General features: G+C 38.3%; 1 protein-coding gene across 4 annotated transcripts in view; it reads left to right on the top strand.

Moving 5' to 3' along the window:
* Positions 1–25722, top strand: part of ULK4 (unc-51 like kinase 4) — a 378716-nt gene that overhangs the window by 73803 nt on the left and 279191 nt on the right. For all 4 annotated transcript variants that reach the window (XM_037526793.2, XM_054693291.1, XM_037526797.2 and 1 more), the window contains 3 exons: positions 2853–3014; positions 5072–5254; positions 20279–20406. In XM_037526793.2, the coding sequence (XP_037382690.1) occupies positions 2853–3014; positions 5072–5254; positions 20279–20406 (473 nt within the window). The remainder of the gene's footprint in view (positions 1–2852; positions 3015–5071; positions 5255–20278; positions 20407–25722) is intronic.

Raw genomic sequence — 25722 nt, 5'->3', positions numbered from 1 at the left:
GGTTGGGTTTAAATCTGCCATCTTGTAACTTTTATTCTGTGTCTTTCCTTTTTTGCATTTCCTGGCTTATTTTGGATTAATTGACTTTTGGAATAGTATTTTTTTTTTTTTTTTGATTTGACATTGGTCTATAATACTGTATAAATTTTGGGAGTATAGCATCATAGCTTAATATGTTTTTACTACACTGCACCTACCACAAAGTTCCTGTGGCATTCAGACTATCAAATTAATACCCTCTACCCTTGTACTCCAGTCCCTTTGCCTTCCCCTCTGGTAATCAACATATTTTTCTCAGAGCCTGAGAGTTATCTTTGTTATTAGTTCATTTGTTTTACTTGTATTTCACATGAATGAAACCATCTACTACTTTTCTTTCACTTTCTGACTTACTTCACTTAGCATGATCACCTCAAGGTCCATCTATGTCACAAAAGGCAAGATTTCACCTTTTTCTTTTTTTAAACAGTCAAGAGTATTCCTTTGAGTATATATACACCACAAGTTCTTTATCCAGTCATCTGTCAATGGATATTTAGGTTGTTGTGTATCTTGGCTATTGTGAATAGTACTGTTATAAAATCTTTGCAAATTATGTTTTCATTTTCTTCAGGTAAATACCTAGGAGTAGAATTGCTGGATGATACGGTATTTCTAGTTTTATTTTTTAAAGGAATCTCCATAGATGTTGCGTCACTATACATTTCCACCAACAGTTTTCGAGAATTCCATTTTCTCTGTATCCTTGCCAACACTTACTTCTAATCTTTTTTATATAGACTGCTCTCACAGATGTGAAGTGATATCTCATTGTGGTTTTGATTTGTATTTTTCTAGTAATAAATGATGGTGAAGATTTTTTTATGTACCGATTGGCTATCTGATACTGTTTTTGGAGAAGTGCCTTTTCAGATCTTCTGTCCATGTTTTGATTGGGTTGATTTTTTTTTGTTGTTGAATTTATGACTTCTTTACATATTGATATTTTGATTATTAATCCCATGTTGGATGTATGATATACGAATATCTTCTCCCAGTTAATTGACTTTAAAAATTCCATTTTTATCTCTATTATTGGCTTACTGTACTTAAAAGAAAACTATCTCTAACTTATCACAATTAACCTTCAAGTAATGTTATACAGATTCACATATAGTACATAAGAACCTTAACCCAGAACTTTTTATAATAATATAGAAGTTCATATATATTATATAAGAATCTCACACCAGAAATATCCAGTATTCCCTTTCTGCCTCTATTTCCCTGATTTATTTAAGAACATTTAAGTTCTACTCTCTTAACAAATTTCAATTATAGAATGCAGCACGATCAACTGTGATCATAATATTTTACATTACATCCTCTGACCTATTCATCTTATAGCTGAAATACCATCTCTATTTCCCCTACCTTTTTGTTTTTGAAAAGTATTTTTTTTTCAGACTGGTTGTAGATTTTTAGGTTGAAAAGTAATTTCTGTTAAAGATACTGTCCACTGTCGTCATCTTTGTATTATTTCTGCTGTGAAGTCTTTGTCAACCTTTTGCTGTGCTTTTCATAATTTGTCTTTACCTCCTTTTAAGATTTTTCCTTATCATTGGATTTTAGTGCTTTGATTATGTTGTCCCTTGGTGTGAGTTTGCTTTGTTTCTTCTGCTTGGGGTTCATTGTGTTTCCTAAATCTAGAGTTATTAGTTTTCATGAATTTGAAAAATTTCAGTAAATATTTCTTAAATAATTCTTCAAATATTTCTTATATAATAGCCCTCACCCTTTCCTCCTCCCCGGGGATTTTCATTGCCTGTGGGTGTTTGAAACTGTCTCACAAATACCCTGTCCCTTTTCTTTCAATCTTTTTTCTGTGTTTATTTTAGGTGTTTTTTTAAAATTGTTAATTATTGTGTCTTTACATTAATTTGTCATTTAGCTTGCTGTCTATCCTGTTAATTTAATCCAAAGAATTACTCATTTTAGACATTGTATTATTTATCTTTAGACTTTTGAATTTTTTTGAATCTTCTCTTTTTGATTTCCTTTATCCTGTTTTTTTTTTCCTTAGTATATAGATTTGTGGTAGCTATTTCAATATATTTTTGCTTCTAATTCTGTTATCTATGTTATTTCTATTGATTGAGATTTTCTTATAGGTCATATTTTCTTGATAGTTTGCATGGCAGACATTGTGAATATTATATTATTGGATGCTGGAGCCTTTTGTCTTTTCAGCAGTTTTGTGCTTTTTCTTGGAAGTACAGGTTAAATTGAAGGTACTTTGAGTTTCCTGGGAACACTTGTATTCTTTTTGAGGGTTCTAAGCATAGTTAGAATAATCCAGAACAGCCTGTAGTCTGGGATGATTTGGACATACCACTGAGGCAGTCTTTCTTAGATACCCCATATTTAGGTGGTCTTTGAATGAATTGCTATCCTAATTATTCCCAGCCTTGTGCAGTTTCTGAGGATAGTTCTGTCTGTAACTTATTATGATTTCAAAATTTGCTTTTATGTTAAGCTTATATTGTATGTTTTCCAGATTACTTTGGCCTGTTTGTTTTTATTAAATTATGTCAGTAATCATGCTAGGTTTAGTGGCCACCAATTGAATTAATAGTTTCATCATAACCTTAAATAATGTTCACACCTCCTTATTTTAGATGATTTTTATTGCTAATTGCTATCGTGTCAAGTTCATTAACCATTCAGTCTGCAAATTCCTAACACTTGGAGGGGTATATGATACCCTCTTGATATCAGGTGTTTCTTTGCAATAGTTTTGAAGAAATGATATTTTCTCATACTAAACTATAACATTTTAATCTTCTTGTTCTGTGCTTGTTCTTGTTTCCTAGGAAGAACGTGTGGTGAATCACATGGCAGCAAAAATTATTGAAAACGTCTGCACAACCTCTTCTCCACAGGCCCAGGGCTTTATTACAGGAGAAATTGGACCTGTTTTATGGTACCTATTCAAACATTCCACTGTTGATTCTCTTAGGATAACAGCAATATCGGTAAGATGGAGCACTTTTTGTGGATATACTTGGGTATATTTAAACACCAAGTTTTAAGAACTGTGCCAAAAATACAATAAACTTATTGGATAGGTTGGAAACAGAAATCTCAGTGCAATAGTTGGTGACAACAACTTGATTTTATGCTAAAGCAGAGTTTTCAAAAGTGGGACTGGAAAACCTTGGGACGGTGAGGTAATTCCAGTAGGGCCTTGTAGCTCATTAACATGGAAAACTGGACTGGGAACAAGATTTGGTTGGTATATTTTTAGTGTTCCCTTTCTTTTGCTGTTTGCTCCCTTAGTGAGCTTTTAATGTGAATGGGCTTATCATGTGGTTCAAATGAATTTATTTTAATGTTCAAGCATCTGTGGTTTTGTAGTTTTTGTATTTTGATTGGTTGTCTACTACTTTGCTCACATGGTTATAATAACTTAGTCTAGAGGATAATTATGTATGAAGATGTGTTAACATGGTTGTATCAATTTAATACTCTGTTGAACAAATACAACCCCTTCTCATAAGATTTATTTAAATACTCATTTTCATTACCAATCTCATTTGGACTCTCAACATTCTGTGGCAACCTGATGTATTTCTCAGTCTGCTCATGCTTGCACTTGGCCTGTGTGCACTTTCGTATACCTGTCTTCTTTGGTTAAGCCCCTCACCTCCCATTTTCTTTTGCATCCTCAGTAAATGACTTTCCTCCATACTTCACAAAAGAAAATGAAGACATCCGTGGAATTATCCAAATTTGCCTATTTCATTCAATGAATTGAATGTGATACTACTACCACTTACTGTTTGGATGCTCTAATAGTCCTAGATTTTGCCAGCAGGATCCCTTCAAGCTGGCTTCTACGTCCTTTGGACCTGTTTCTGTCATTATTTCTATACTTTACTTTCTGACATCATGGAAAATGCTATACTATTTGTTCACTTTCTCTATGTCAACCCTGGAATCAATTATTTCTCCAAGAAGAACTTGGTATTTAGAAATCAAGGTCTGGGTGCTCTTTGTACAGTCTCCCTCCCTTTCTAGTAGCCTCAGTTCTGCAGTATTTCTAGGGTTTATTTGGTTTAGTTATTCGTCAGTTCCTTTGTGGTTTTTTTTTTTTTTTTTTTTTTTTGGTTTTGTTTCTCTATGTTCCATATGTGAGTGAAGCCATCTGGTCTTTATGTGCCTGTTGGCCATCTGACATGTGTCTCTTTCTTTCTGATTTACTTCACTTAGCATGATACCCTCCACTTCCATTCATGTTGTATCAAATGGCGAGAGTTCAATTTTTTTTTTTAGAGCTGAGTAGTATTCCATCATGTGTATATATGACGTCTTCTTAATCCACTACTCTGTTGATGAGCATTTACAATTTTCCATAGCTTGATTATTGTAAATAGTGCTGCAATGAGCATAGGTGTGCATGTGTGCCTTTGAATTAGTGATTTTGTATTCTTGGGGTAGATACCTAGGAGTAGAATTGCTGATTCATATGGTAGCTCTATATTTAATATTCTGAGAAACCACCATCCTGTTTTCCACAGGGCCTGGATCGGTCTACCTTCCCACTCACAGTGTACAAGGTCTCCTTTTTCTCCACATTCTCACCATTTGTTGTCTTTGACTTGGGCCATTCTTATAGGTGTGAGGTGGTATCTCATTGTAGTTTTGATTTGCATTTCCCTGATAATAAGTGATGTTGAAACAATTTCCTACAGTGTCTTCACAAAGAAGATGCTTACTGATCTTTTTTTATTACTTAAAGGGAAGTTGCTATGTAGATGTATGAATAAGTCTATCACTTTAGTTAACTCATCATAATTGATACGATAATTGTCAAGAGTCTCTAGTATTTTAAAACAAATTTGGTTTTTATTGGCAGCTAAGTCATTGTTTTATTTTTAAATGTGAAATTTTCCAGCTATCTTATGCCAAAATAAGTAATGAAGTATCAAGGTAAGGACCTTCCCAGCCTTTGTATACAGAGCACGTGTTATCTCTGGGCCTGGCTGATGCACATGGTGCTGTCTAATGGGTGGCTCTTCTGTCTCTGCAGGCCTTGTGTAGAATCACTCGCCATTCTCCTACCGCCTTCCAGAATGTCATTGAGAAGGTGGGACTGAACTCGGTGATAAACTCCCTGGCCTCTGCCATCTGCAAAGTTCAGCAGTACATGTTGACCTTATTCAGTGCCATGCTGTCCTGTGGGATTCATCTCCAGAGACTAATCCAAGAAAAGGTTAGACTTCACCTGTTACTCTATTTTGAAAGCCGTTTTCTCCTGCAATTTTAGTGGTTTAACAAGTAATATCTCTGCAGAATTTGTTTTTCATCTCAAGGGGCCTTTTTGAACTTTGCCAAACTGCTGTACTACATGCCATTCATCTGAAGATGTTATAAGTGTGTTTTAGTGATTAAAATAGAAATCCAGCGAAAGACTCTCTCTGTCCTGTTTTAGTAATGGAATTAGATAATTTATGAGTTCTTATTTGCTAGTATTTCTTATGCCTCCTTTTCTTTTGCTGTATCCGTTGACTGCCTACGGGAGAGGTCCTTTATATTCTCAGTTTCCTCTCACTCATTTTTATTCTTTTTCTTGCCTGAATACTCTACTAATACAAATCACCTTTAGAGCTGAGCCCCCTTAATCCTATTTTTAACTTAGTCTCCTTTTAATCCTTTCAGATTCCCTTGTTTTCCATGCAGTAGATTTTATAAATATTAAATTGAACTCACAAAACTGTACAGTTGTAAAAGGTTTCTATAGCAACCTTTCTCTGTCTTCTTTGGCTCCTGCTCAAGAATCATCTTTGACCAGAGCATTGGCATCACCTGGGCTAGTGTTGGAAATGCAGAGTCTCAGGCCTGACCCCAGACCTGCTGCCTCAGAATCTGCCTTTTTATGAGAGTTGTATAGAATTTGTATGAACTTTATGGTTTGAGAAGCTCTGTCCTAGGATGTTAGTGTTCAGTGAGGTATTAACATGTTAAAAAAATGGACTATGGATATGTGTGTTTGGAAAGTAGTGAGGGAAAGTTAGAGACTATTTCAGTTTTTCTTATACTCATGAGTGTTGTGAATCTTCATTTGTGTCCAGCATGTAAAAAACATATTGGACCGGGCCTACCCGGTGGCGCAGCAGTTGAGCGCTGGGTTGCGAAGCTGCCCACGGCCTCTGCAGCGCCGGTTCCATCCCCAGCTGCCGAGCGAGGTCCCACATGGTGCGCAGACCTCTCCTGCCGCCTGCTGCTCCCCTCAGCAGTGTACTTTGGTCCTTCTGCCTGTTCTGTTCCCCGCTCTGGCTCTGGTGAATTCTCTCACCCTCCCGCGCTTCTGACTGTACCCAGTGCTTGTATAAATAAATAAATAAATATTAAAAAAAAACATATTGGACCAATTATCCTTTTTTTGAGGGGAATGCCTTTCAAATGAGAGCTTTGTAGAACATGGTGAAGGTAACACAGTTGAAAAGGTTCTGCGGAATCACTTAAATGTAGCATTTACTTTGGTTCTACATTGACTGCAATGTGTTAAATTTTAGTTTTTATAATAAAAAGTTAAAATATCATTAATTAACCGAACAATTCTCAGGTTTGCACAGTAAACTTAATCTGTGAAAGTCAAAATAGTAAACCACGTCTTGCCTTTACTCTGATTAGCCTTAGGAAAAAGTATTTTTTCCACCAGTCTGTGTATCTAATTTTTGCTGTTAAATTTTCCATGTCATTAAAACTGGTATCATCATATTGGAAAAAGTGCCACTTGAGTAGTTTTACTGTGTAAGTTGTGATAAGAGAGGCTGAGGGTTTTAGCAGTTAATTTTTTTTTCACCCTCAGCACCAGGCATGGATTGATTGAATTTCAAACATGACATTTCACAAAGTAGTAAAATAAGATCTATTAATTAATATGATTTTGTAATAGTTTTATAATGTGTAGTACTTCATGTATCTTAAAGAAACCCATGATTGAACAATTAAATGTATTAAAGGATAATCTTTTTTTTTAAAGATTTATTTATTTATTTATACAAGCACTGGGGTACAGTCAGAGTGCGGGAGGGTAGGAGAATTCACCAGAGCCAGAGCAGGGAGCAGAACAGGCAGGATGATGAAGTACACTGCTGAGGGGAGCAGCGGGCGCAGCAGGAGAGGTCTGCGCGCCATGTGGGACCCTTGCCGGCTGCTGGGGATCGAACCAGTGCTGCAGAGGCTGCAGGCAGCTTTGCAGCCCAGCGTTCAACTGCTGCACCACTGGGGAGGCCCTAAAGGATAATCTTTTGATTTTGATTAGTATTCATGCTTGAATTTTTTACTGTAAAAAACACATAATTTAAAACTTCCTATCTTAACCATTTTCTAAGTATACAGTTGTAGTGTTACATATATTTACATTGCTTGAAACATCTTAGAACTTTTTCATTTTCATCTTGCAAAACTCAAATGCTATACCTACTAAACATTTTGGGTTTATGTTTAAGACTCTGACAGAGGAAGGAGGGTGCTATCTTCCCTCTCAGGTTGGGGTGGAAATGTTGGTTCCCCAGTGGATTTCTTTTGATACTCCATGGGTGTGGAGAATCCCTCCTTACTTCTGGATGGGGAGTGAGTCCAGGCTTTCCACTAAGCCTCTGATGTCCCATTGGCTGGTCTGCTTCTACTGACACTGGGCTGAAGGGGTGGGTGCCTCATTCCTATTGGAAGGAGGTAGAACTGCAGGCTTCCCACTCCTTCTCTGATGCCATCCTGGCAGGCAGAGTTGGGGGAACCTTCTTGCTGTTGTATGTGGGTGGAAGTCCGGTACCCTGTGTGATTTCTAGTGACAGTGTGGTTGGGGGAGGAGTCTGGTCTTGTCATTTATCACCAGGTTGGGACGAAGATCTCACCTCTCTACCTGGTCTTTTCTCATGTTACCCTGGCAGGAAATAGTGTTGGGATGTCATGCAAGGGTGGCACTTTAGCTACCCATTTGCCCTTTGTAGGTCAGGGTTGGGCTGTGGTCTCCATGATTTTTGGCTGGAGAAAAATAACTACTGTCTAAAAGATTTTTGTCATCCTGGGCTGCTTCTCCCTTGGTCCTTTGGCTTTTAAAAGCAGATTTTTGTTGTGTATTTGTGTTTGTCTGTTGATGTTTCTAGGCTCCTGGATTACCCAGCACCCAATCCAGGATATGTCAGTTGAAAATAAAACCAAGTGAGCTCACTGCTGTGTTGATACTCAAGTCTGGGGTCCTTAGCCATTCTGCCTTCTCCCTCCACACTTTAGAGCCTTAGGTTTGCTTTGTATATAACAGTTCTACTTAGTGGGAGGAACAGGGAAAAGTTCTTCTTGTCCTATAATTATAAAAATTATTCCTGGCTGCTCAGTAATAGACAATAAACTGTCACTTAAAATGTAAGGTTATACTTTTTAAAAAATGATTTATTTATTTATGCGTAGAAGAACTGGGGTGTAGGTCAGAGGTGTGGGGGTGGGAGGTGGGATAGGATGAGAAGATTCATCAGAGACAGTGGGGAGCAGAACAAGTGAATCTGCTGCAATTCACTGCTGAGGGGAGCAGTGGCCAGACAGGAGAGGTCTGCTGCACCACATGTGGGTCAGCTCCCTGGCTGGGGTTGGAACTCAGGCCACAGCGGTGATAGCGCTGAGACTTAACCCCTAGGCCACCAGGGAGGTTCCAAAATGTAAGGGTATACTTTTTATTAATTAAACAAGTTACCATTTGATGTTCATTTTTGTTGAAATTCAGTCCCCAAAAGAGATTCATGCCATTCCTTTTAAGTGAAAGAAATTGCTACTTACCACAGAAAATTTAAAAGACCCTAGGAGGAAAACAGAATCAGCTGTAATTTTACTCTCCAGAGATAATTACTATTAGCATGTTCTTTTATCTCTTTTCAGTCTTTTGTGTGTCCATGTATTTTATGCACATACTAATAAACGATTTATCTTGCTGTTTTCATGAATGTCGTTAAATAATGTCCAAGAACATAAAAATATATAATTTTTCATTTTGTGTTACTTTAAACTGCTAGCCTCTCATTTTTGGTTTCTAGTCTGATACAGTGGACATCTTGTTACATTCATCATTATGTCCAACATGTGTTATCACATTCAGAGGGCTCTGCATGAAGAATGCTAGATTATTCTTAAGAAGGTAGACAATGATAGTTAAATGAACCAGCAGTCATTTATGGTCACGCTATAGTTCTCTTATAGTATAACCTAGATGTATAGTATCATCCTAGACTTTAGGATGATATTAAATAGTACCATTCAGTATACTTCGTAGTTATTTGCAGTTAACATGAGTATCTCTGATTCTCCATCTGAAATATGTAACTGTAGCCAGATTTTCATCTTAACATAGATGAACTTTAACATAGTAATAGTACCTGTCTGGTAATATTACTCTCTTCTCAATCATGCTGATGTTCTTGAGTGGATGTGGATGTATTGGAGGACTTTTCAGTTCCCACTCTTACCTGCATTAGGTACTTGGGTATCAGGGTCCTTATATGATTATTACCTAACAGCTGTTTACATTAGTGGTACCTGATTTATTTTGTGTTGTCCTCTCTAAAGGATCTGTTTGCCCACAGGTGTGCTAAATGGCAGGAGATTCCTTTATCCAAAGCAAGTGTCAGAGCCTTATATTGTGGTATGAAAAGGGAGCAATCACATCTGTGGCAACAGGAGACTCTCCAGTTACAAATCCTGGGGTCTGCATGTCCCACTGATTAAGAAATTGGGAGAAACAAAAAGTCTTAAACCATAACTCTCATTTCCTTAACAGTGTAGTTTTTAAACCATTGGTAGATGGTACTTTATATTATATTTTTGCATCATTGTTAGATACAGGGAATTGATAGCCTTTTCATAATTGAGGTGCTTAAATGTCTGTGAACAAGAGATTTTTCTCTTTTGATTTATTTTTCTGTCTTTAATATATTCAGTCACAATACCTAGAAGCCATATGGTAAATTATGTTTTCTTTCTTAATCTTTATTGTTTCAAATTCAGAGAACCATAGTAAATTATTTCTATGTGGTTAAAAGTTGTTCCTTTCTTATTTTGGCTAAGATATCATGGCAATTACAAAATTTGCTTTGTCTTGTGACATTAGCATGTCTAGGAGAAGAATTAGAAAACCTGAACAGAGCAGGAACAGAATGTGAAAAGGTATGTATTTCTACCAATGTGACTAAATAAGATACTCTGTAATCCTGGTCTCTATATAATCTTAGAAATACTGTATAGTCCTTGTAAAGAAAAATTTTCAAGAAATGAGTAGACATATCCAGAAGCTAACAATGAAGATGAAGTGAAAATCAGAGGCTCCTATAGGAGTAATGGAGCAGCATCCTGGGTTATCAAGGTGTGTGCATGTGTTTAATAAGAAGCTTCAAATCTAAAAAACACTGAGAGAATACTATATTACCCCTCATATACCTATCATCATCAGATTTCAGTATATGGCTAATCTGGTCTTATTTATGCTACTATTTTACTTGTAGGCCATACTATTTCTCCCTCTGAATTATTTTAAAGCAAAACCTAGACATCATATTATTTGTAATTATTTTATATGTATCCTGAAAGGAAAAGGACTCTTTTAAAATAGATATATTCATAATACTGTTAAACACCAAATAATACGTTTATTTTAGTCATATATTCAAAGTTCACCTTTCCTTGACTGTCTCATAAGTATTTTCTGATCATTTATTTGAATCAGCATCAAATCAGGGTCTATGTATCAGTGATTTGTCTCTTAATTCTCTTTAAATGTATATATATATATATATATATATATATAAAATTATTCCCAACTTAATTTTTTTCTTAGAATCTTACTTCTTCATTTATTTATTTGAGGGAACATTGTTTACATTACTGCATATGATTCAGGGGAATAGGTTCATCCTTCCTCAGAGGTGCATCACCGCACCCCACCCATCCCAGAGCACCCATGTTTCTTTATTCTGTACCATTGGGCCCCTCCCTAATTGGTTTTAACCCTCTCAGCCCTTCTTGTGGACTCAATTCTGAAGTCACAGCAGCTCTCCCACCACCAAAGCACTCAGAGTTCTCCACCATAATCCATTGCCTCCCGCCCCCTGGATACTTTCATATTTCTCGTAGAGTCAACACTTTGATGTGTTTCCTGTGTAGATACTACTCTTTTGAATACTCAGGTTGCCCCTTCAGAATAACACTGGTATTCCATATTTAATATTAATGATTTCTGAAATCCACTAATGATTTTTTCACAATTGCTTTAGTATTTAAGGTATTTCCAGCTAGAGCTGTGCAGTTAAATACATTGCAAATTTTCTTCAAATAGTCCTCTTTTATTTAAGCTATCCACTTGACATATTTAGGTATTATTATCTTTTGGGGAAATTGCTTTTTAAAACTTTGGTTTGTTTTATAATGATGTAAAATGTCTACATGTTTCCAAAGTCTATTAATCAGTTCAGGGAATTCCAGATTCCATCTTTATTCCCCCCACTTCCCCCACCCCTTTCCTTTCTTTACCCACTGAGTACAAACATTTTTATTAAAATACCTGTTTAAATTTTGTATTTAAAAATGTCAAATGTGAGCAACTGTGTGTTCCTCCATTTATCTCTCTCTGCCCCTTGGTGCCTATATCCACATATAAATCTTTATATTCATCTTTCTAGACTCATCTGTAGAAATATTATATATTACTTATTTTATAGATGTGTTAGTTACACTGATTATTCTCATTGTATCTTCCTGCCTCCCACCTTCTGGTCTCTATTTTTCTACCTATGTCTTTATTTTTTATAGGTAAAGAGTTAAGAAAACCCTTTCCTCCTCTGTGTGAGAGTATTTCTGTTAACTTTCCAGCTGTGTATCTCTGGAAACCTGATAAGACCAACCTGTCATTTTTGTTAGCCAGCAGCATGTTTGTGATAAAAATGATCCCTGATTGGTAAATGGTATCTGGGCTGGGAGGATATTAAATACTTGGTAGGAACACCTTGGGCTGCCCCGAATGCAGTGATTCCTGTCTCGCTGGAAACTGTGTCTAGGGATTGTTACAGGAGATGTTGATCCCTGGGGGAGATGATGCTTCAAGCCAGCGAGTCTCCCACACCTACCTGATGTGGCTCTCCTCTCACTGTGTCTGCTGTAGCCTGGGCTGCTGCAAGGATCCTGCGGGAGCAGGAACCTGATGCTGCTTACTGACCTGCTCTGGTGCCTGAGCAGACTGGTAGAAAATGCCATCTGTGATTGTCTTTTAAGTTAGTATGTTTAGCTGACTCCTGAGAAGACCTCTGATGAGTGCTGCATTAGTCTCTGTCTTCTTAGATAAATAGTAGCACATGCCATTTTTTTAAAACAGTACTTCATAGTGTGGATGTACCCTATTTTATTCAGTCATTTGTGAGATATTTAGATGTCAGATCGTCCTTAAATAATAGATTAAAATATGAAAAAAGTTGAAAAGAATATTTAGGATTCCATCTTTGTGATCTTATTGGAGGGAAATTTTTTTAAAGATTAGGATTCAGCATATGAAAAATCTACAAAGAAAAAGGAAAAGGCAAGTCAAAATGCACATGGGATGTGGAGAGTGAAGTCATAGAGGAAGGAACTAGAATGGTGGCTATTCTCAGGGAAAAGATGTCAAACTGAATGCTAATGAATAAAATGAAAGTTAAAATAATTTATTCTTTAATATACTTCAGATTGGCAAAAATGTATGTCTAATAGCAAGAATTATTAGCAAAGATTTGGTCCATTGGAAACTCTCCTGGGTAAAATTATATAATTACTTGGGGGTATAATTTCCTAATCTTTAGTCAAGTTGAAGATGCACATAGCATAGCAATAAACATTTCTATAATGTAATTCTATGCACCAAAACATGTAAAAAGTATTTGTCAGCATTTTTGCAATGTCATAAGGTGTCAACTACCAAGAGGTTAAACAATATAATTGAAATATATTCACATGTTGGAATATTATATAGCAAAAAGTAAAAATGAATGAACTGGACTGGAAAGTATTAACAAATAAAATTTTGAATGACAAAGACAAACTGCAAAGGGATAGAGATAGTAGGATAACATACACGTGAAATTCAAAATATAAAAAGCTATTTTTTTAATTTAATTTTTTTAAACTTTATGTATATTTCACTATTTATTTATACAAGAACTGGGGTACAGGCCAGAGGTGTGGGAGGTGAGAGGATTCACGAGAGACAGAGCAGGGAGCAGAACAGGCAGATGACAGAAATACACTGCTGAGGGGAGCAGTGGGCAAGCCAGGAGAGGTCTGCTGCACCATGTGTGCAACAACCCGGCTGGGGGATGGAACTTGTGCAGCAGTGGCTGTGGATAGCTTCATTAGTTGCATCTTAATCCCTTGTGCCACCAGGGAGACCCTTTTTTTTTAAATAAAGATTTTATTTATTTATACAAGAACTGGGGTATAGGTCAGAGGCGTGGGAGGGTGAGAGAATTCACCAGAGACAGAGCAGGGAGCAGAACAGGCAGACAGACCAAAGACACTGCTGAAGGGAGCAGTAGATGAGACAGGAGAGGTCTGCTGCGCCATGTGGGTAGCTCCCTGGCCAGGGATGGAACTCATGCTGTGTTGCCTGGCAAAGGCTTGGTAGTGCTGAGACTTTAACCCCTGAGCCACCTGGGAGGCCCACAGTTTTCTCTCAGGTTTATTTTGTGAGTGTGGTGGTTGTAGTGATGGTATTAGGTATTGGAATTACTATGGAAGAGCTATGTGAAATTTCAAATGTAAAATTTTGAAAAAATTGAATGCTAAGTCTACCTAGGTTGTTTTGTTCCTGACGAAGTCACTAGACAGGTTGATTCAATGGTTGCTAATCAATTTAAAATATGGTAATTTATGCATGTTCATACTCTTACGAGTTTGTATTGCATCTGTCCACCTTAATAAATGTGTTGTATGAGACTTTTTACTTAGATGCATGGTTAACCTTCTTTTAGGAAAGTGTCATCCCGAAATACTTTTAGATACAATCAGTGCACTTTTCATTTTCATCAATATTAAATAGGAAATTTGTGTCAGGGCAGCGAGCCCCAGGATTTCTCATTGTTTTCCTGGAGGCTGTTATCAGTTGATGGCCAGGTGTTCTCACTGATTCTTCCCTGTGACAGTTGATTGAAGCAGATCACCTTTTTTTTTTTTTTTTTTAAAGATTTATTTATTTATTTATACAAGCACTGGGTACAGTCAGAGGCTCGAGAGAGTGAGAGAATTCACCAGAGCCAGAGCGGGGAACAGAACAGGCAGACTGACGAAGTACACTGCTGAGGGGAGCATTGGGCAGCAGGAGAGGTCTGCGTGCCATGTGGGACCCTCGCCGGGGGCCGGGGATCGAACTGGTGCTGCAGAGGCTGCGGGCAGCTTCACAACGCACAACCCCTGCGCCACCGGGGAGTCCCCTGAAGCAGATCATTTTTACCTCTTGAGATTTGTAGGAGATCTCTACCTTGTTATTTTTAAATTCATCTTAACTTTGTCTAGATGATATGTTCTAAAGGGATGTTTTTAGCTTAATTTTGACAAAGATATCAACTTTGCCATGAAAGCTTTGTATATTTTGGACAGATTCCTAGCAGTTTGAATATTTCATGATATCATCTTTATGTTACATAAATATGCCTATTCCAAAATCATTGCCAAGTACCATTTGAATGTTAGACATAAATTCATCCTGCTGTGGTTTGGGTCATAGACCTAAACAGATTTTGCTTTTTTCCTCCACTTGTTATATTTAGGTGGGTTGAGTTGAATGGCAAGATGAATTTAAATCAAAGCTGAATACACACTGGATAGCAAGCTGAAGTGACCTGAGGTCATTTTGATTCTCTGAAGGTGATTTTGATTATTCATTCTTCTACTCAGTTTTTGCCTGCGGTCTGTAATCTTCCCTTGTCAAGTGTAAGATGAATACTGTTCTAGAGGTGTGGTGTTTCAGATTAAATATGGGGCCCTGCACAATTAGTTGTAGGGAATCAGTACTGTTTATTCAGTTTTTCTGAAATGACTAAATGAGAATTTATTTAGGGGATAAGATGTTTGTAGGCTTAGATCCAATATTGTAGTCTGTAATATATCTCCTTGCAGGATGTGCAGTTACTGTGTTACAAACAAATCTCCAACTTAGTCCTTTTTATTTTGCTATTTATTACTGTTTTTCTAGTTTGTTTCAAAATCATAGCTATATTATTTTAGCTTTGCCAGTTCTTAGTAATGGCTGCATAGCAGAAGGCCTCTTCCTCATTGATTAGTAGACACTTCTGTGTTTTAAAATTGTGACTATTGTTGTATAAAACTTTTATGTGCCTGGAAAATTTTCCTTTCTCATTATATACTAAAGTTGTATTTCATGTATCTGTCATAGCTGTGTAGCAAACCACTTCAAAATGTAGTGACTTAAATAATTTATTTTACTCACAAATCTGTCATTTGGACAAGGTTGTTTTTGTCGGAGAAGTCTGAGTTTGATTGGAGAATAAACTTTCCAGATGTTTCATTCACAGGACTGGTAAGGTGGTGCTAGCTATTATCTGTGAACTCAAGGGAGCTGTGGACTAGGAGCCTCAGCTACGTCCCTCTGTTTCCTAAGGGCTTTTGGCCTCTTCACAATCTCAGGCTGATTTCCAGAGCCAGTGTCCCAGCAGACCCAGACAGAGGCTGCATGGCCTTGTCAGACCTGGCTGTGGAAATGGTGGTGTGTCTTTTCCATCTACCACTTCCCCTTCCCAGGGGCACTATTAATGCTGGTCACAAAAGAAGGTAAAACAGCATGAGGGGTATGTGCTGTCTTTCTACAATTATTTACTTACCAAATCTCCTGTTCTGGATGTTAAGATAGTTTCTTGTTTTGTTTCTGTCTTAAAAACCATACTGTCATGAGCACTCTTGGACATACAATTCATTTATTCATCAGTTTTGGGGATACATTTCTTGGGATATAGCAGCTGTGCCAGAAGAAAACACCATTAAGGCTTTTGAGGAAAAACTTACATCTTTACCAGCTGAAATACTTATTTTCATAAATTTAAAATTTATCCATTTACTCCTGGCCATGCCAACACTGGCTGCTTTCCATCTTCATCTTTGCTAGTCTGCCTTGCAATAAAATGGATTTGTATTCTTAAATTTTCATTTCATTGCCTACTAGTGCAGGTACCTTATAAATTTGCTTGTAGGTAGTTTCAAGTTCTTTTAACAGTTGTTTGCTTGTCTGTGTAATGTTTTGAACTGGAGCATTCATAAATTTTTTATTGGTTAAAGCTATTTATACATAAAGATATTGATCCTTTGCCAAAGGTTCAAATTCTTTTCCCAGGGTTATATATTTATTTTGACAGGGATTTAGTAGTATAATATTGTTTACCCCCTTACTAAAAATTTTAGCAACTCATTTGGAGACTCTGTAGTGTAAGAAGTTAGGTAAGGATATCATTAAATGTATAGGCTGTTCTTCATCTTTTTTATTTGTTCACATCTTAAATACACTTGTGATTGTTTCCCTCTATTACATTATTTTTTTTCCTGTATGATTTTGAAAAACGTAATTCTTACAACTTTATGCTTTATGATATTTTTTAGTAACTAGTGGACCAAAGCCTTCAATCATTATACCACACCTGTGAAATGTGTAATTATCGCCTCTTTATTTTAAAATTGGGGAAACTGATTTACAGAGAGGTTATTTTGTCAAGGAATATACCATTTGTGCTCGAATTTTCCTGACTCCAGATCCCACATGTCATGCTGCCACTCCATTTTTTTCAAATGTTCTGTTATCACTCAATAAAAATCTATAGTTTTCTTTGTGTAAGTTGTACATTTTTAATTTTTAAAAAATGGTTTGTATTTTTGTTCTTTATCAATGCAATTTTTGTATAGTGTTTACAATCTTTATTTTTATCTAGTAAGTTATTAGGCACTGAAACAGAAAGACAAAGCACCAAACTTGCATTTTAGCATAATGTTTTTAGAAGAAATTTATAAGGGCTAAATCTATAAATGTTGAGAAAAGGTTTCCTTTTATTTGTTTGAATTTGCCTGCTACATTTTAAAAAATTACTTTTAAAATTTGTGTAATGCAATTCAGTTTTTCTGGTGCATAGTTCTATGTGGATTAACACATGTTAGGCTGCAAAAAGGATTCAAAAACAATTCCAACATCAAAGGATGATGATGTGCTACTTCATTATTAAGCAAATCGCCACTCACTACCATCTCTGATGTTTTCTTTGCTTCATAGTTTTTACCTTTGCCAAAGTACCATATAAATGGGACTGCCTTACAGTAATCTTAGAGACTGCTTTCTTTCACTTAATGTAATGTGGTTGAGATTCATCTATGTTGTTGCATGTATCAATAGATGATTCCTTTTTTCATTCCTGAATACTATTCCATTATGTGGATATGCCACAGTTTTTGACTATTTTGAATTATGTTGCTATCAACTTTTGTGTATAGGTTTTTCTGTGAACATAAGTTTTCATTTCATTGGAATAAACACTTAGAAATGTGATGGGTGGGCATATATGTTAGGTGTGTAACATTTTTATGAAACTGTCAAATCATTTTCCAGAGTAACTGTATATCATTTTGCATTCCTACCAGCAATGAATGTTGAAGATTAGTTGCTCCACATGCTTGTCATTTTTCAGTTTAGTCATTCTCAATTATTTATTAGTTTGCAGTTTTCTAAACTACAACATAAAGTATCCATTCATGTGTTCATATGACATCTGTATATGTTCTTAGATGAAATGCCTGCTTAAATATTTTGTCAACTAAGTTTTTTTTTCCTTAATATTGAGTTTTTAAAAAATTTTTCTTTTTAAAATACTGGATGGTCTCACTCATAGCAGGAATCTAGAAAACTTAAATAAGGGACCAGGAAAAAGAATAACTATAAGAAAGTAAAAATCAAAATCAACAAACAACTATGAACCAGAGAAACTCTATGGGGGGTGGGAAATGGGGAGGGGAGGGATTGGGGTCAAAATAAGGGGTCACAATTGTATGGGGAATATAAAAATAAAAAATAAATAAATAAATAAATTTTTCTTTTTACTTATGCGTACAAGAGCTGGGGTACAGGCCAGAGATGTGGGGGTAGAGGGTTGAGAGGACTCATCAGAGACAGGTGCATCAGGAGAGGTCTGCTTTGCCATGTGGGTTGCTCCCTGGCTGGCTGGAGATTGAACTTGTGCTGCAGAGGCTGTGGATTGCTTCATAGTGCGATGCTTAACTCCTTGCACCACCAGGGAGGCCCCCTTAATATTGAGTTTTGAGAGTTCTTTGTATATTGTGGAAACAAATGTTTTTTCCCAGTATCTTCTCCTATACTGGAGACATAATTTTGATGACATTCATTAAATCAATTTTTTTTTTGTGGATTGTGGAATTGTGATTTTGGTATCTAAGAACTCTTCTAACCTAAGGTCATGATGATTTTTTTCCTGTTTTAATAATTTCATAGTTTTATATTTTGCATTCAATTTTTATGATCCATTTTTCAGTTAAATTTTGTATATGGTACAAGGCATAGATTGTTACTAATTGTTTTGCATTTGGATATCCAATTAGTCCAGCACCCTTTATTGAAAAGATTATTCTTTTTTTTTCTAAATTGCCTTTGCACTTTTACCATATTTGCTTTATAATTTCTCTCTCTCGTGTGTGTGTGTGTGTGTGTGTGTGTGTGTTACCCATTTGAGAAGAGGTTGCATACGTGATGCTCCTTTACCTCTAATTACTTCACTGGATGTTAAAAAAAAAAGCCAAGTCATTAGTTTAAAACTCAAGAAATTAATACTGAGTACAACATTATTAGCTAATCTATACCCAATTCAGATTTTGCTAATGATCCAGTAATGTTCTTTATGGAAATCAAAACTTCCACATCTTGCTTTGCAGTCAGTTATCTTGTCTCTTTCCTTTCTTTTAACCTGAAAGTTTCCCTGTCTATTCCAAAACTTCAATGGAATTATTTGTGAGCAGGTGGAAGTGGTGGCAGTGGAGGTGGTGTGGGAAACGTGATCATGGTCCCTTGAACTTGACTCTGTGAAAATGGGAGTTTCTTCTGTCTACATGCTGGAAAGGTAGAAACTGATATGTTACTCAAGGGCATCTTCATGTTGATTCTGCTTTTCTCCACCGGTGATGAATTAGCTTATTTGGTTGAGAAACTAGGCAAGTCTGATGTTTAGATATAGATACATCTCCATCCTGAAATAGCATATGCATGCCTTTGTGGATTCTCTGATCTGACAATGCAACAGTCAATAAAAGGATTGTATTGTGGAAAAAATTGAGTTTGTTAAGCCTGCCTTGGACACAAAGTGTTACTGTGAGATTCTTGCCTATGTTAAGGACTTGGAAAGTTACATTCCTGCTCTCTGTAGGTATTTTACTAATTCTCCAATTCCTTATTGCTGTCTACTTACATCATTAACTTCACGTGTGTTTGTCTGGATTTTCTTTTTGTATATCAGGCACTGAAATGATGTCTAATCTCTCTGTAGAAGGGAAATTGACACTGATCATAGTCAATACTTATTCCTTTGTGCTATATTGTGTTGTACCTTTTTTTTTTTAAAAAGATTTATTTATTTATTTATCTATTTATCTATCTATTTAAGTACTGGGTTCAGTCAGAAGCATGGGAGGGTGAGAGAATTCACCAGAGCCAGGTGTACCTTTAATTAAAGAATGTTATAGAAATATAGGTTTTTCTTTGTGTAAATTATTTGCTATTTTAAATTTTATCTCCCTAGAACCTCATATATATATTTGATCTCTGTGTATGCAGGTGTGCTCATATCTACATGCAGTTGTGACTTCTAGTTGTTTAATTATTGCCACCCTTCCAATTGTGGATTGAATAGTGAGAGGCAGACTTTATTTTCTGACTGGCCTGGATTTGAACCCAACTATGTGAATTAGGGAAAACTGTTTAAATTTTCAAGATAGACTTCCTTTATAAAATAGGGATATTATTGTCAACTTTTAATGGCTAATTTTCAGTTTTAAATGAGATGATGCATATTTAAAATTTAGTATGGAGTTCAGCACAATTAAGCATGCAAAAATGGTAGCTGATATTATTTTATTTCCTGCCATCTGTTTGATTATTATAATCTGTTCATTTAGAGTCGTTGGCCCCATTTATTTTTTGTTTTCTCAGAAAAATGTTTAATGTCTTCCACAGGATTTCATCTCTACAATTATTCGTTTACTTGACAGCCCCTCAACTTCCATCAGAGCAAAAGCCTTCCTGGTTCTATTATATATTTTGATTCATAACCATGAGATGCTGCTTCTTAGCTGCCAAGCAAGGTATGATTTTCTCTGGTTTCATCAAAAACTTCAGTTTGGTATCTGTTTTGTTATCCGTTTTGTTAGTAGTATTTCTTGGCCTTCACATACCTTGAAGTCTTTTTCTTTGTGTTTTACATTTTACTTAGAACTTCGTTGGGAAACACTGAGGTCTGAGAGATGGCTTCTGGGACCAAACCAGGATGGTGGGAATAGCTGGAAAATTTAGATCTGAGGACAATGCAAAGCAGGGCATTAAAACGGACTCTGGTTTGCATCTTTTTTTTTTTTTTTTAAATAAAGTTTCTTTTTTTTTTCTTTTTTCTTTTTTTAAGATTTGTTTATTTATTTATTTATACAAGCACTGGGTACAGTCAGAAGCTCGGGAGGGTGAGAGAATTCACCAGAGCGGGGAGCAGAGCTGGCAGAAGGACTGAAGTACACTGCTGAGGGGAGCAGCAGGCAGCAGGAGAGGTCTGTGCGCCATGCGGGACTCCTCCAGTGGCCGGGGAGCAGCCAGGGATTGAACAGGCGCTGCAGAAGCTGCAGGCAGCTTCGCAACCCAGAGCTCAACCGCTGCGCCACTGGGGAGGCCCCTGGTTTGCATCTTTTGAAGGATTTCTCGAACTGGTGGTTTGGTCATATTTTTCATTACTGAAGGTTTCTAGAGTGAGTAGCTGAAAGCCCTGAAGGAGCAGACTAGTGAAGTAGAGGAAGAGGCAGGGCTCGGTAATTTATAAGCTGGTCCAAGGCTGGACAGGTCTCTTTTTCTCTGGGTTTTACCTCCTTCCTCCAGAAGGAGAAGCTTCCCTGGATGTCTTCACATTCAGATGCCTCCTATGTATTCCTTTGAAACCCCCGAGGTACCTTGAAAATATGGTTTAACATCTATTATTTGATGCAGCATTTTACTTGTGTAGAATACAGAGGAGAGCCTGGATTTACTGAGATTGATGTATGGGGGGATTGACAAACTTTTTTGTGTAAATAGTCAGAGAGTAAGTATCTTCGGATTTGTGAGTCAGAGTCAAATTGTGTGGACCTCCCCGGTGGCGCAGCGGTTGAGCGCTGCCTGCAGCCTCTGCAGCACCAGTTCCATCCCCGGCTGCTCCCGGACCACTGGAGGAGGGTCCCTCATGGCGCGCAGACCTCTCCTGCCGCCCGCTGCTCCCCTCAGCAGTGTACTTCTGTCCCTCTGCCTGTTCTGCTCCCCGCTCTGGTGAATTCTCTCACCCTCCCACACTTCTGACTGTACCCAGTGCTTGTATAAATAAATAAATCTTATTAAAAAAATGAAAAAAAAAAAGAGTCAAATTGTGGATCTCACGTAGGTACTCGTGTAAGGAAAGAAAACATTTCTATAAATTTTTCGTTGACATGATAAAATATACTACTGATATTGTTACTGATAGAATTGAATACATTTTTTTTCCTAGTACCGGTCTACCAATGAGACACATAGACATCTTTTTTGGGGGAAGAGATAACATTTTGCTTAATTTGGGAGCAATGTTCTGTCCTTATTCATTCAGCTGATTGCAAGTTTTCATGTTAGTACTGATCTCTGATGCAATTTTATGTATCTTTGGAAATGCAGGTAGGTATATATACTGCAGTATACCAGTATCAATTCATGAGGAGGGGATTTTATTTATTTTTTAAAAAGATTTATTTATTTATACAAGAACCTGGGGTACAGGCCAGAGGTGCAGGAGGGTGAGAGAATGCACCAGAGACAGAGTAGGAAGAAGAACAGATGGAAGACTCTGCTGAGGGGAGCAGTGGGTGAGAAGGAGAGGTCTGTCGCGCCATGTGGGTTTCTCCCTGCCTGGCTGGGAATCGAACCCACACTGCAGAGGCTGTGGACAGCTTCACAGGGTGGCGCTCAACCCTCTGTGCCACAAGGGAGGCCCAGGAGGGTATGTTAACCAAGCATCTTCACGACTTGGAAAGCTTTTATAGGCTTCTGTTAGGGCCTTCCTCGATATTGTCGTGTCACAACATTGCAGATCAATCACGTCTAAGTGAAGGTTATGTGGAGCTCAGGGATTGCTGTCCCACGTTGTTTTCATGTACAGTGTCTTAAATACTGATGTTTCATAGAACTTGTCTATGCTTTGGGTGTTTTACATGGGAGGTAAATCCTTTCCCTATTAGTCTTTTAGGGCCTGATGCAGAGTTGCTCTCATCTGTTTTTTAAGACCTCACCACTGACTTCATTGCCTCTCTTCATCTCCCACCAGGATGGCTAATTGAATTTCTCAGTAACTGTTCTTCTATCATTTCTGGGACTCACAGTCTGGTGTCCATGTAGCAACTAGAGTATACCTCACACAGTGTGAATCAGCCTCGTTTCTTCCCTGCTCAGACTCTTAATACTATCCTGCATGCTGAAATAATACTCTTACTCTTTAGCATGACCTCTGCTGCCCTCCTCCATCTGGTCCCTGTCCTCCTCCTAGCCCTTGTCTTTTCTGACTTCTCCTTATGCTCACTCCATTCCAGCCACATAGTTTTTCTTGTTGCTTTTTGAACACATTCAACCTGCTGTACTCACCCCCTGGGCTTTTCTCATTGCTGTTCCCTGTGCCTGTAAAGCTCCTCCCCCAGATGTGTGCTTGGCTGTCATCTGCAGTCACCCAGATTTCCGAACAGCTCAAGGGTTACTTCTCCCAGGAGCCATCCCATCTAAAACATTTCTCTTAACCCCAACTTAAGAACTGGAAAGATCTAAACCATTCAGAGCATCAGAACTGTGGCATGACGCGTTTACTTCTTCCCGGAATCACTGTGATTTCTGTGTATCTGAATGAATATTTAGAAACTTTAGCTCTGGTGGTGAGATGGGGCCTGAATGTGTGGATCCTAACACCGACTTCCCCTTTGCTCTCTGGAGCAACACAACAGGCAGGGTGAGTGGTGAGGGGAGCCCTAAGGTGTGTTTTCACCTTGTGGGAGAGATAAGGGCAGGTCCCTGTCTTCCTGCAGGGCCAGCGTTCCTGTTGTCAGGAGATCTGGAGTAAGACAGAAATGGGGACCCATCTGCTTGAGTCTGTGAGGCAGCAGGGAGATGACCTCATTTTCTTGCACTTGAAGAAAGCAGCTCCCTTTCACCACCTGCCTCTTCGCCTCAACATGTCCTTATCAGGTGCTGAGTCGGGGAAGAAGTCGTGAGTCAGCAGAGTTGTCATGGTCCGTTGAGAGAGACACAGTGCTTGAAGGAGGAAGAACGAGAAAAGCAGGCAGCTCTTACTGAGGCGGAACTAATGGAATACACAGAATTTTAAAAATCTAGTAATGAAAACTCTATGGAGAGGCCGTGTTTTGAAATGCAGCAGAAGAACTGAAAGAGAATGGCCTCTGCTGGGGACAGCATCCGTGCTTTGAAAGTCTGCATGAAAGAACAGATTGAAGCACAACAGAATCCATTACATAGACATGGAAAATTCATATGAAAACCACAGGCAGGATGGTGTGGAGGTCCAGGAGCACTCACAGGCAAAGTTCCAGGAGTTCCAGAAGGAGCCAAGGAACAGGAGGAGGAAGATTTCTAGCTGAAGCAGTGATGACAGCTGTCCTCTGCTTGAGTGTGCTCCCTTCAGATTCTGTATGAAACTCTGAGTATATGAGTAAGTGACTATGAAAATATTAGTAAAGGAAGTAAAAATTCCAAACCCACAGAGCAGAGGGAAAGACAGTTAAAGCAGATGAGGGTTGTCACCTCCCTTTGATCTGGAATCTGGAAAGCTGGCAGGTAAATGCTTGCTCACTTAGCACATGGGAGATTGCTGAGACCCCTCGCTGTCTGCCGGGGGAAAAGGCCTTGAGATTTGATTACTGCATGTCTGGAAAGCTTGGTAAGTGGGAGTGTCGGGTACATTTGAAGGCACTGGTGAGAGAGAGCTGTGAGACTCAAGAGAGGAAGATTGGAGGGAGCTCTGCATGGAGATTCGATTTCCAGCCCTCCTCCCTGACCTGGAACTTCCGAGACGACTCCTCTTCCACTGCAGCCGGAGACTGGACATGTATTCTGGGCAGTGTAGCTGGAAAGGCTATAGCTACAGGGCCTCCAGACACAGATAAGGGTGAGATGAGGTGCCTTGTGAAAAATCAGAGGGTTGTAGGAGAGTCTGCTTTCTCTCAAGGATGAGCGAATACTTCCCCTGCACTCCCCACTCTTGACTTGCTGCCTGTTGACAGCCTGGCTTGCATGCCTTTGACCAGAGCTGGGGATTTGGAGATTCATCCTGGGGAGAATGATCCCCAGTAAAAACGCCACAGGGGTTGACATTTGGGTGTCTCTACTGCAGCTAATGAAACCTTGCCTAATATTCCTGCAGTGAAACAGACATAAGCACTACTTGTGCACACAGACCTTCCAACCCTTGATTTCGTGCATCTTTCAAAATATACATGGACAACCAAGAATCACCAGATATTCAAGAGGAAGCCTCTGACATGAATGCAGAAACCCAAACTCATCAGCAGAGAAAAGTAACCAGAGTTTTGAATAGACAGTGAATAAGGGCCATCTTCGTGCCATAAAAAAATTAACACAAACTCAGTGGCTTAAGACAAGGCACATGTATTACTCCTATGGCTACCGTGGATCAGGGGTATGGCCACCATGTAGCTGACTGTCCATGTTTTATCAGCTTGACATGAAGGGGCTGACTGTGCTGTCCTCAGCTGAGGGGGGTCCACCACCAAGCTCACTGACAGTTGGCAGAATTCATGTCTTGGGGCCGTAAGACTGAATCCCTGTTTCCATGCTGGATTTTGGCTGAGGTTTGCTCCCAGCTCTCAAGGCTGTCCCACTCTAGTGGAGGTTCCCTGTTAAGCTGTTTGCTTTCTTCCAGAAGATTACCCGGAGTACTTCTTATCCCTAGTCCCCACTCTACTTCTCTGAAATATCTTTGACCTCTCTCTTCCCACCAGTCACAGGAAACCACCCCCTACCCTTTTAAAAAAATTCAAGTGCTATCTTTTTATAACCTTGTTAGTGCTTTGGTAGTGTAGGATTCCCCCCTCAGCTGTGGTCACGGTAGGGAAACCACCAGTGAACCACCTTCCTCCTCTGCTGTAGTCCATTGTGCTCTCTCCCAACGCTGTTCTCAGCCTCCTCCCACTCTGGTGCCTCAGGTCTATGGTCAGCTTTCAAGTTTGGTTTGAAGTTTGTCTTTGACCCTTTGTTTGGTTTCTCTATATGCCACGTTTAGTGACCCCATCTGTGATGAGTTTATCTGGAAACATATTCTCTCCTTGCCTGTCCCTTGCACCTGCACTAGCAGCTGGAGTCCTGAGCTAGCCACGATGCTGCCTCTCTGCCTAAAAACT

The sequence above is a fragment of the Talpa occidentalis genome, unplaced genomic scaffold (genome assembly GCF_014898055.3).
Source record: "Talpa occidentalis isolate TD23 unplaced genomic scaffold, MPIMG_talOcc4v2.1 talOcc4.10, whole genome shotgun sequence".
Lineage (NCBI taxonomy): Eukaryota > Metazoa > Chordata > Mammalia > Eulipotyphla > Talpidae > Talpa > Talpa occidentalis.
This window is presented reverse-complemented; position numbering and strand designations above follow the sequence as displayed.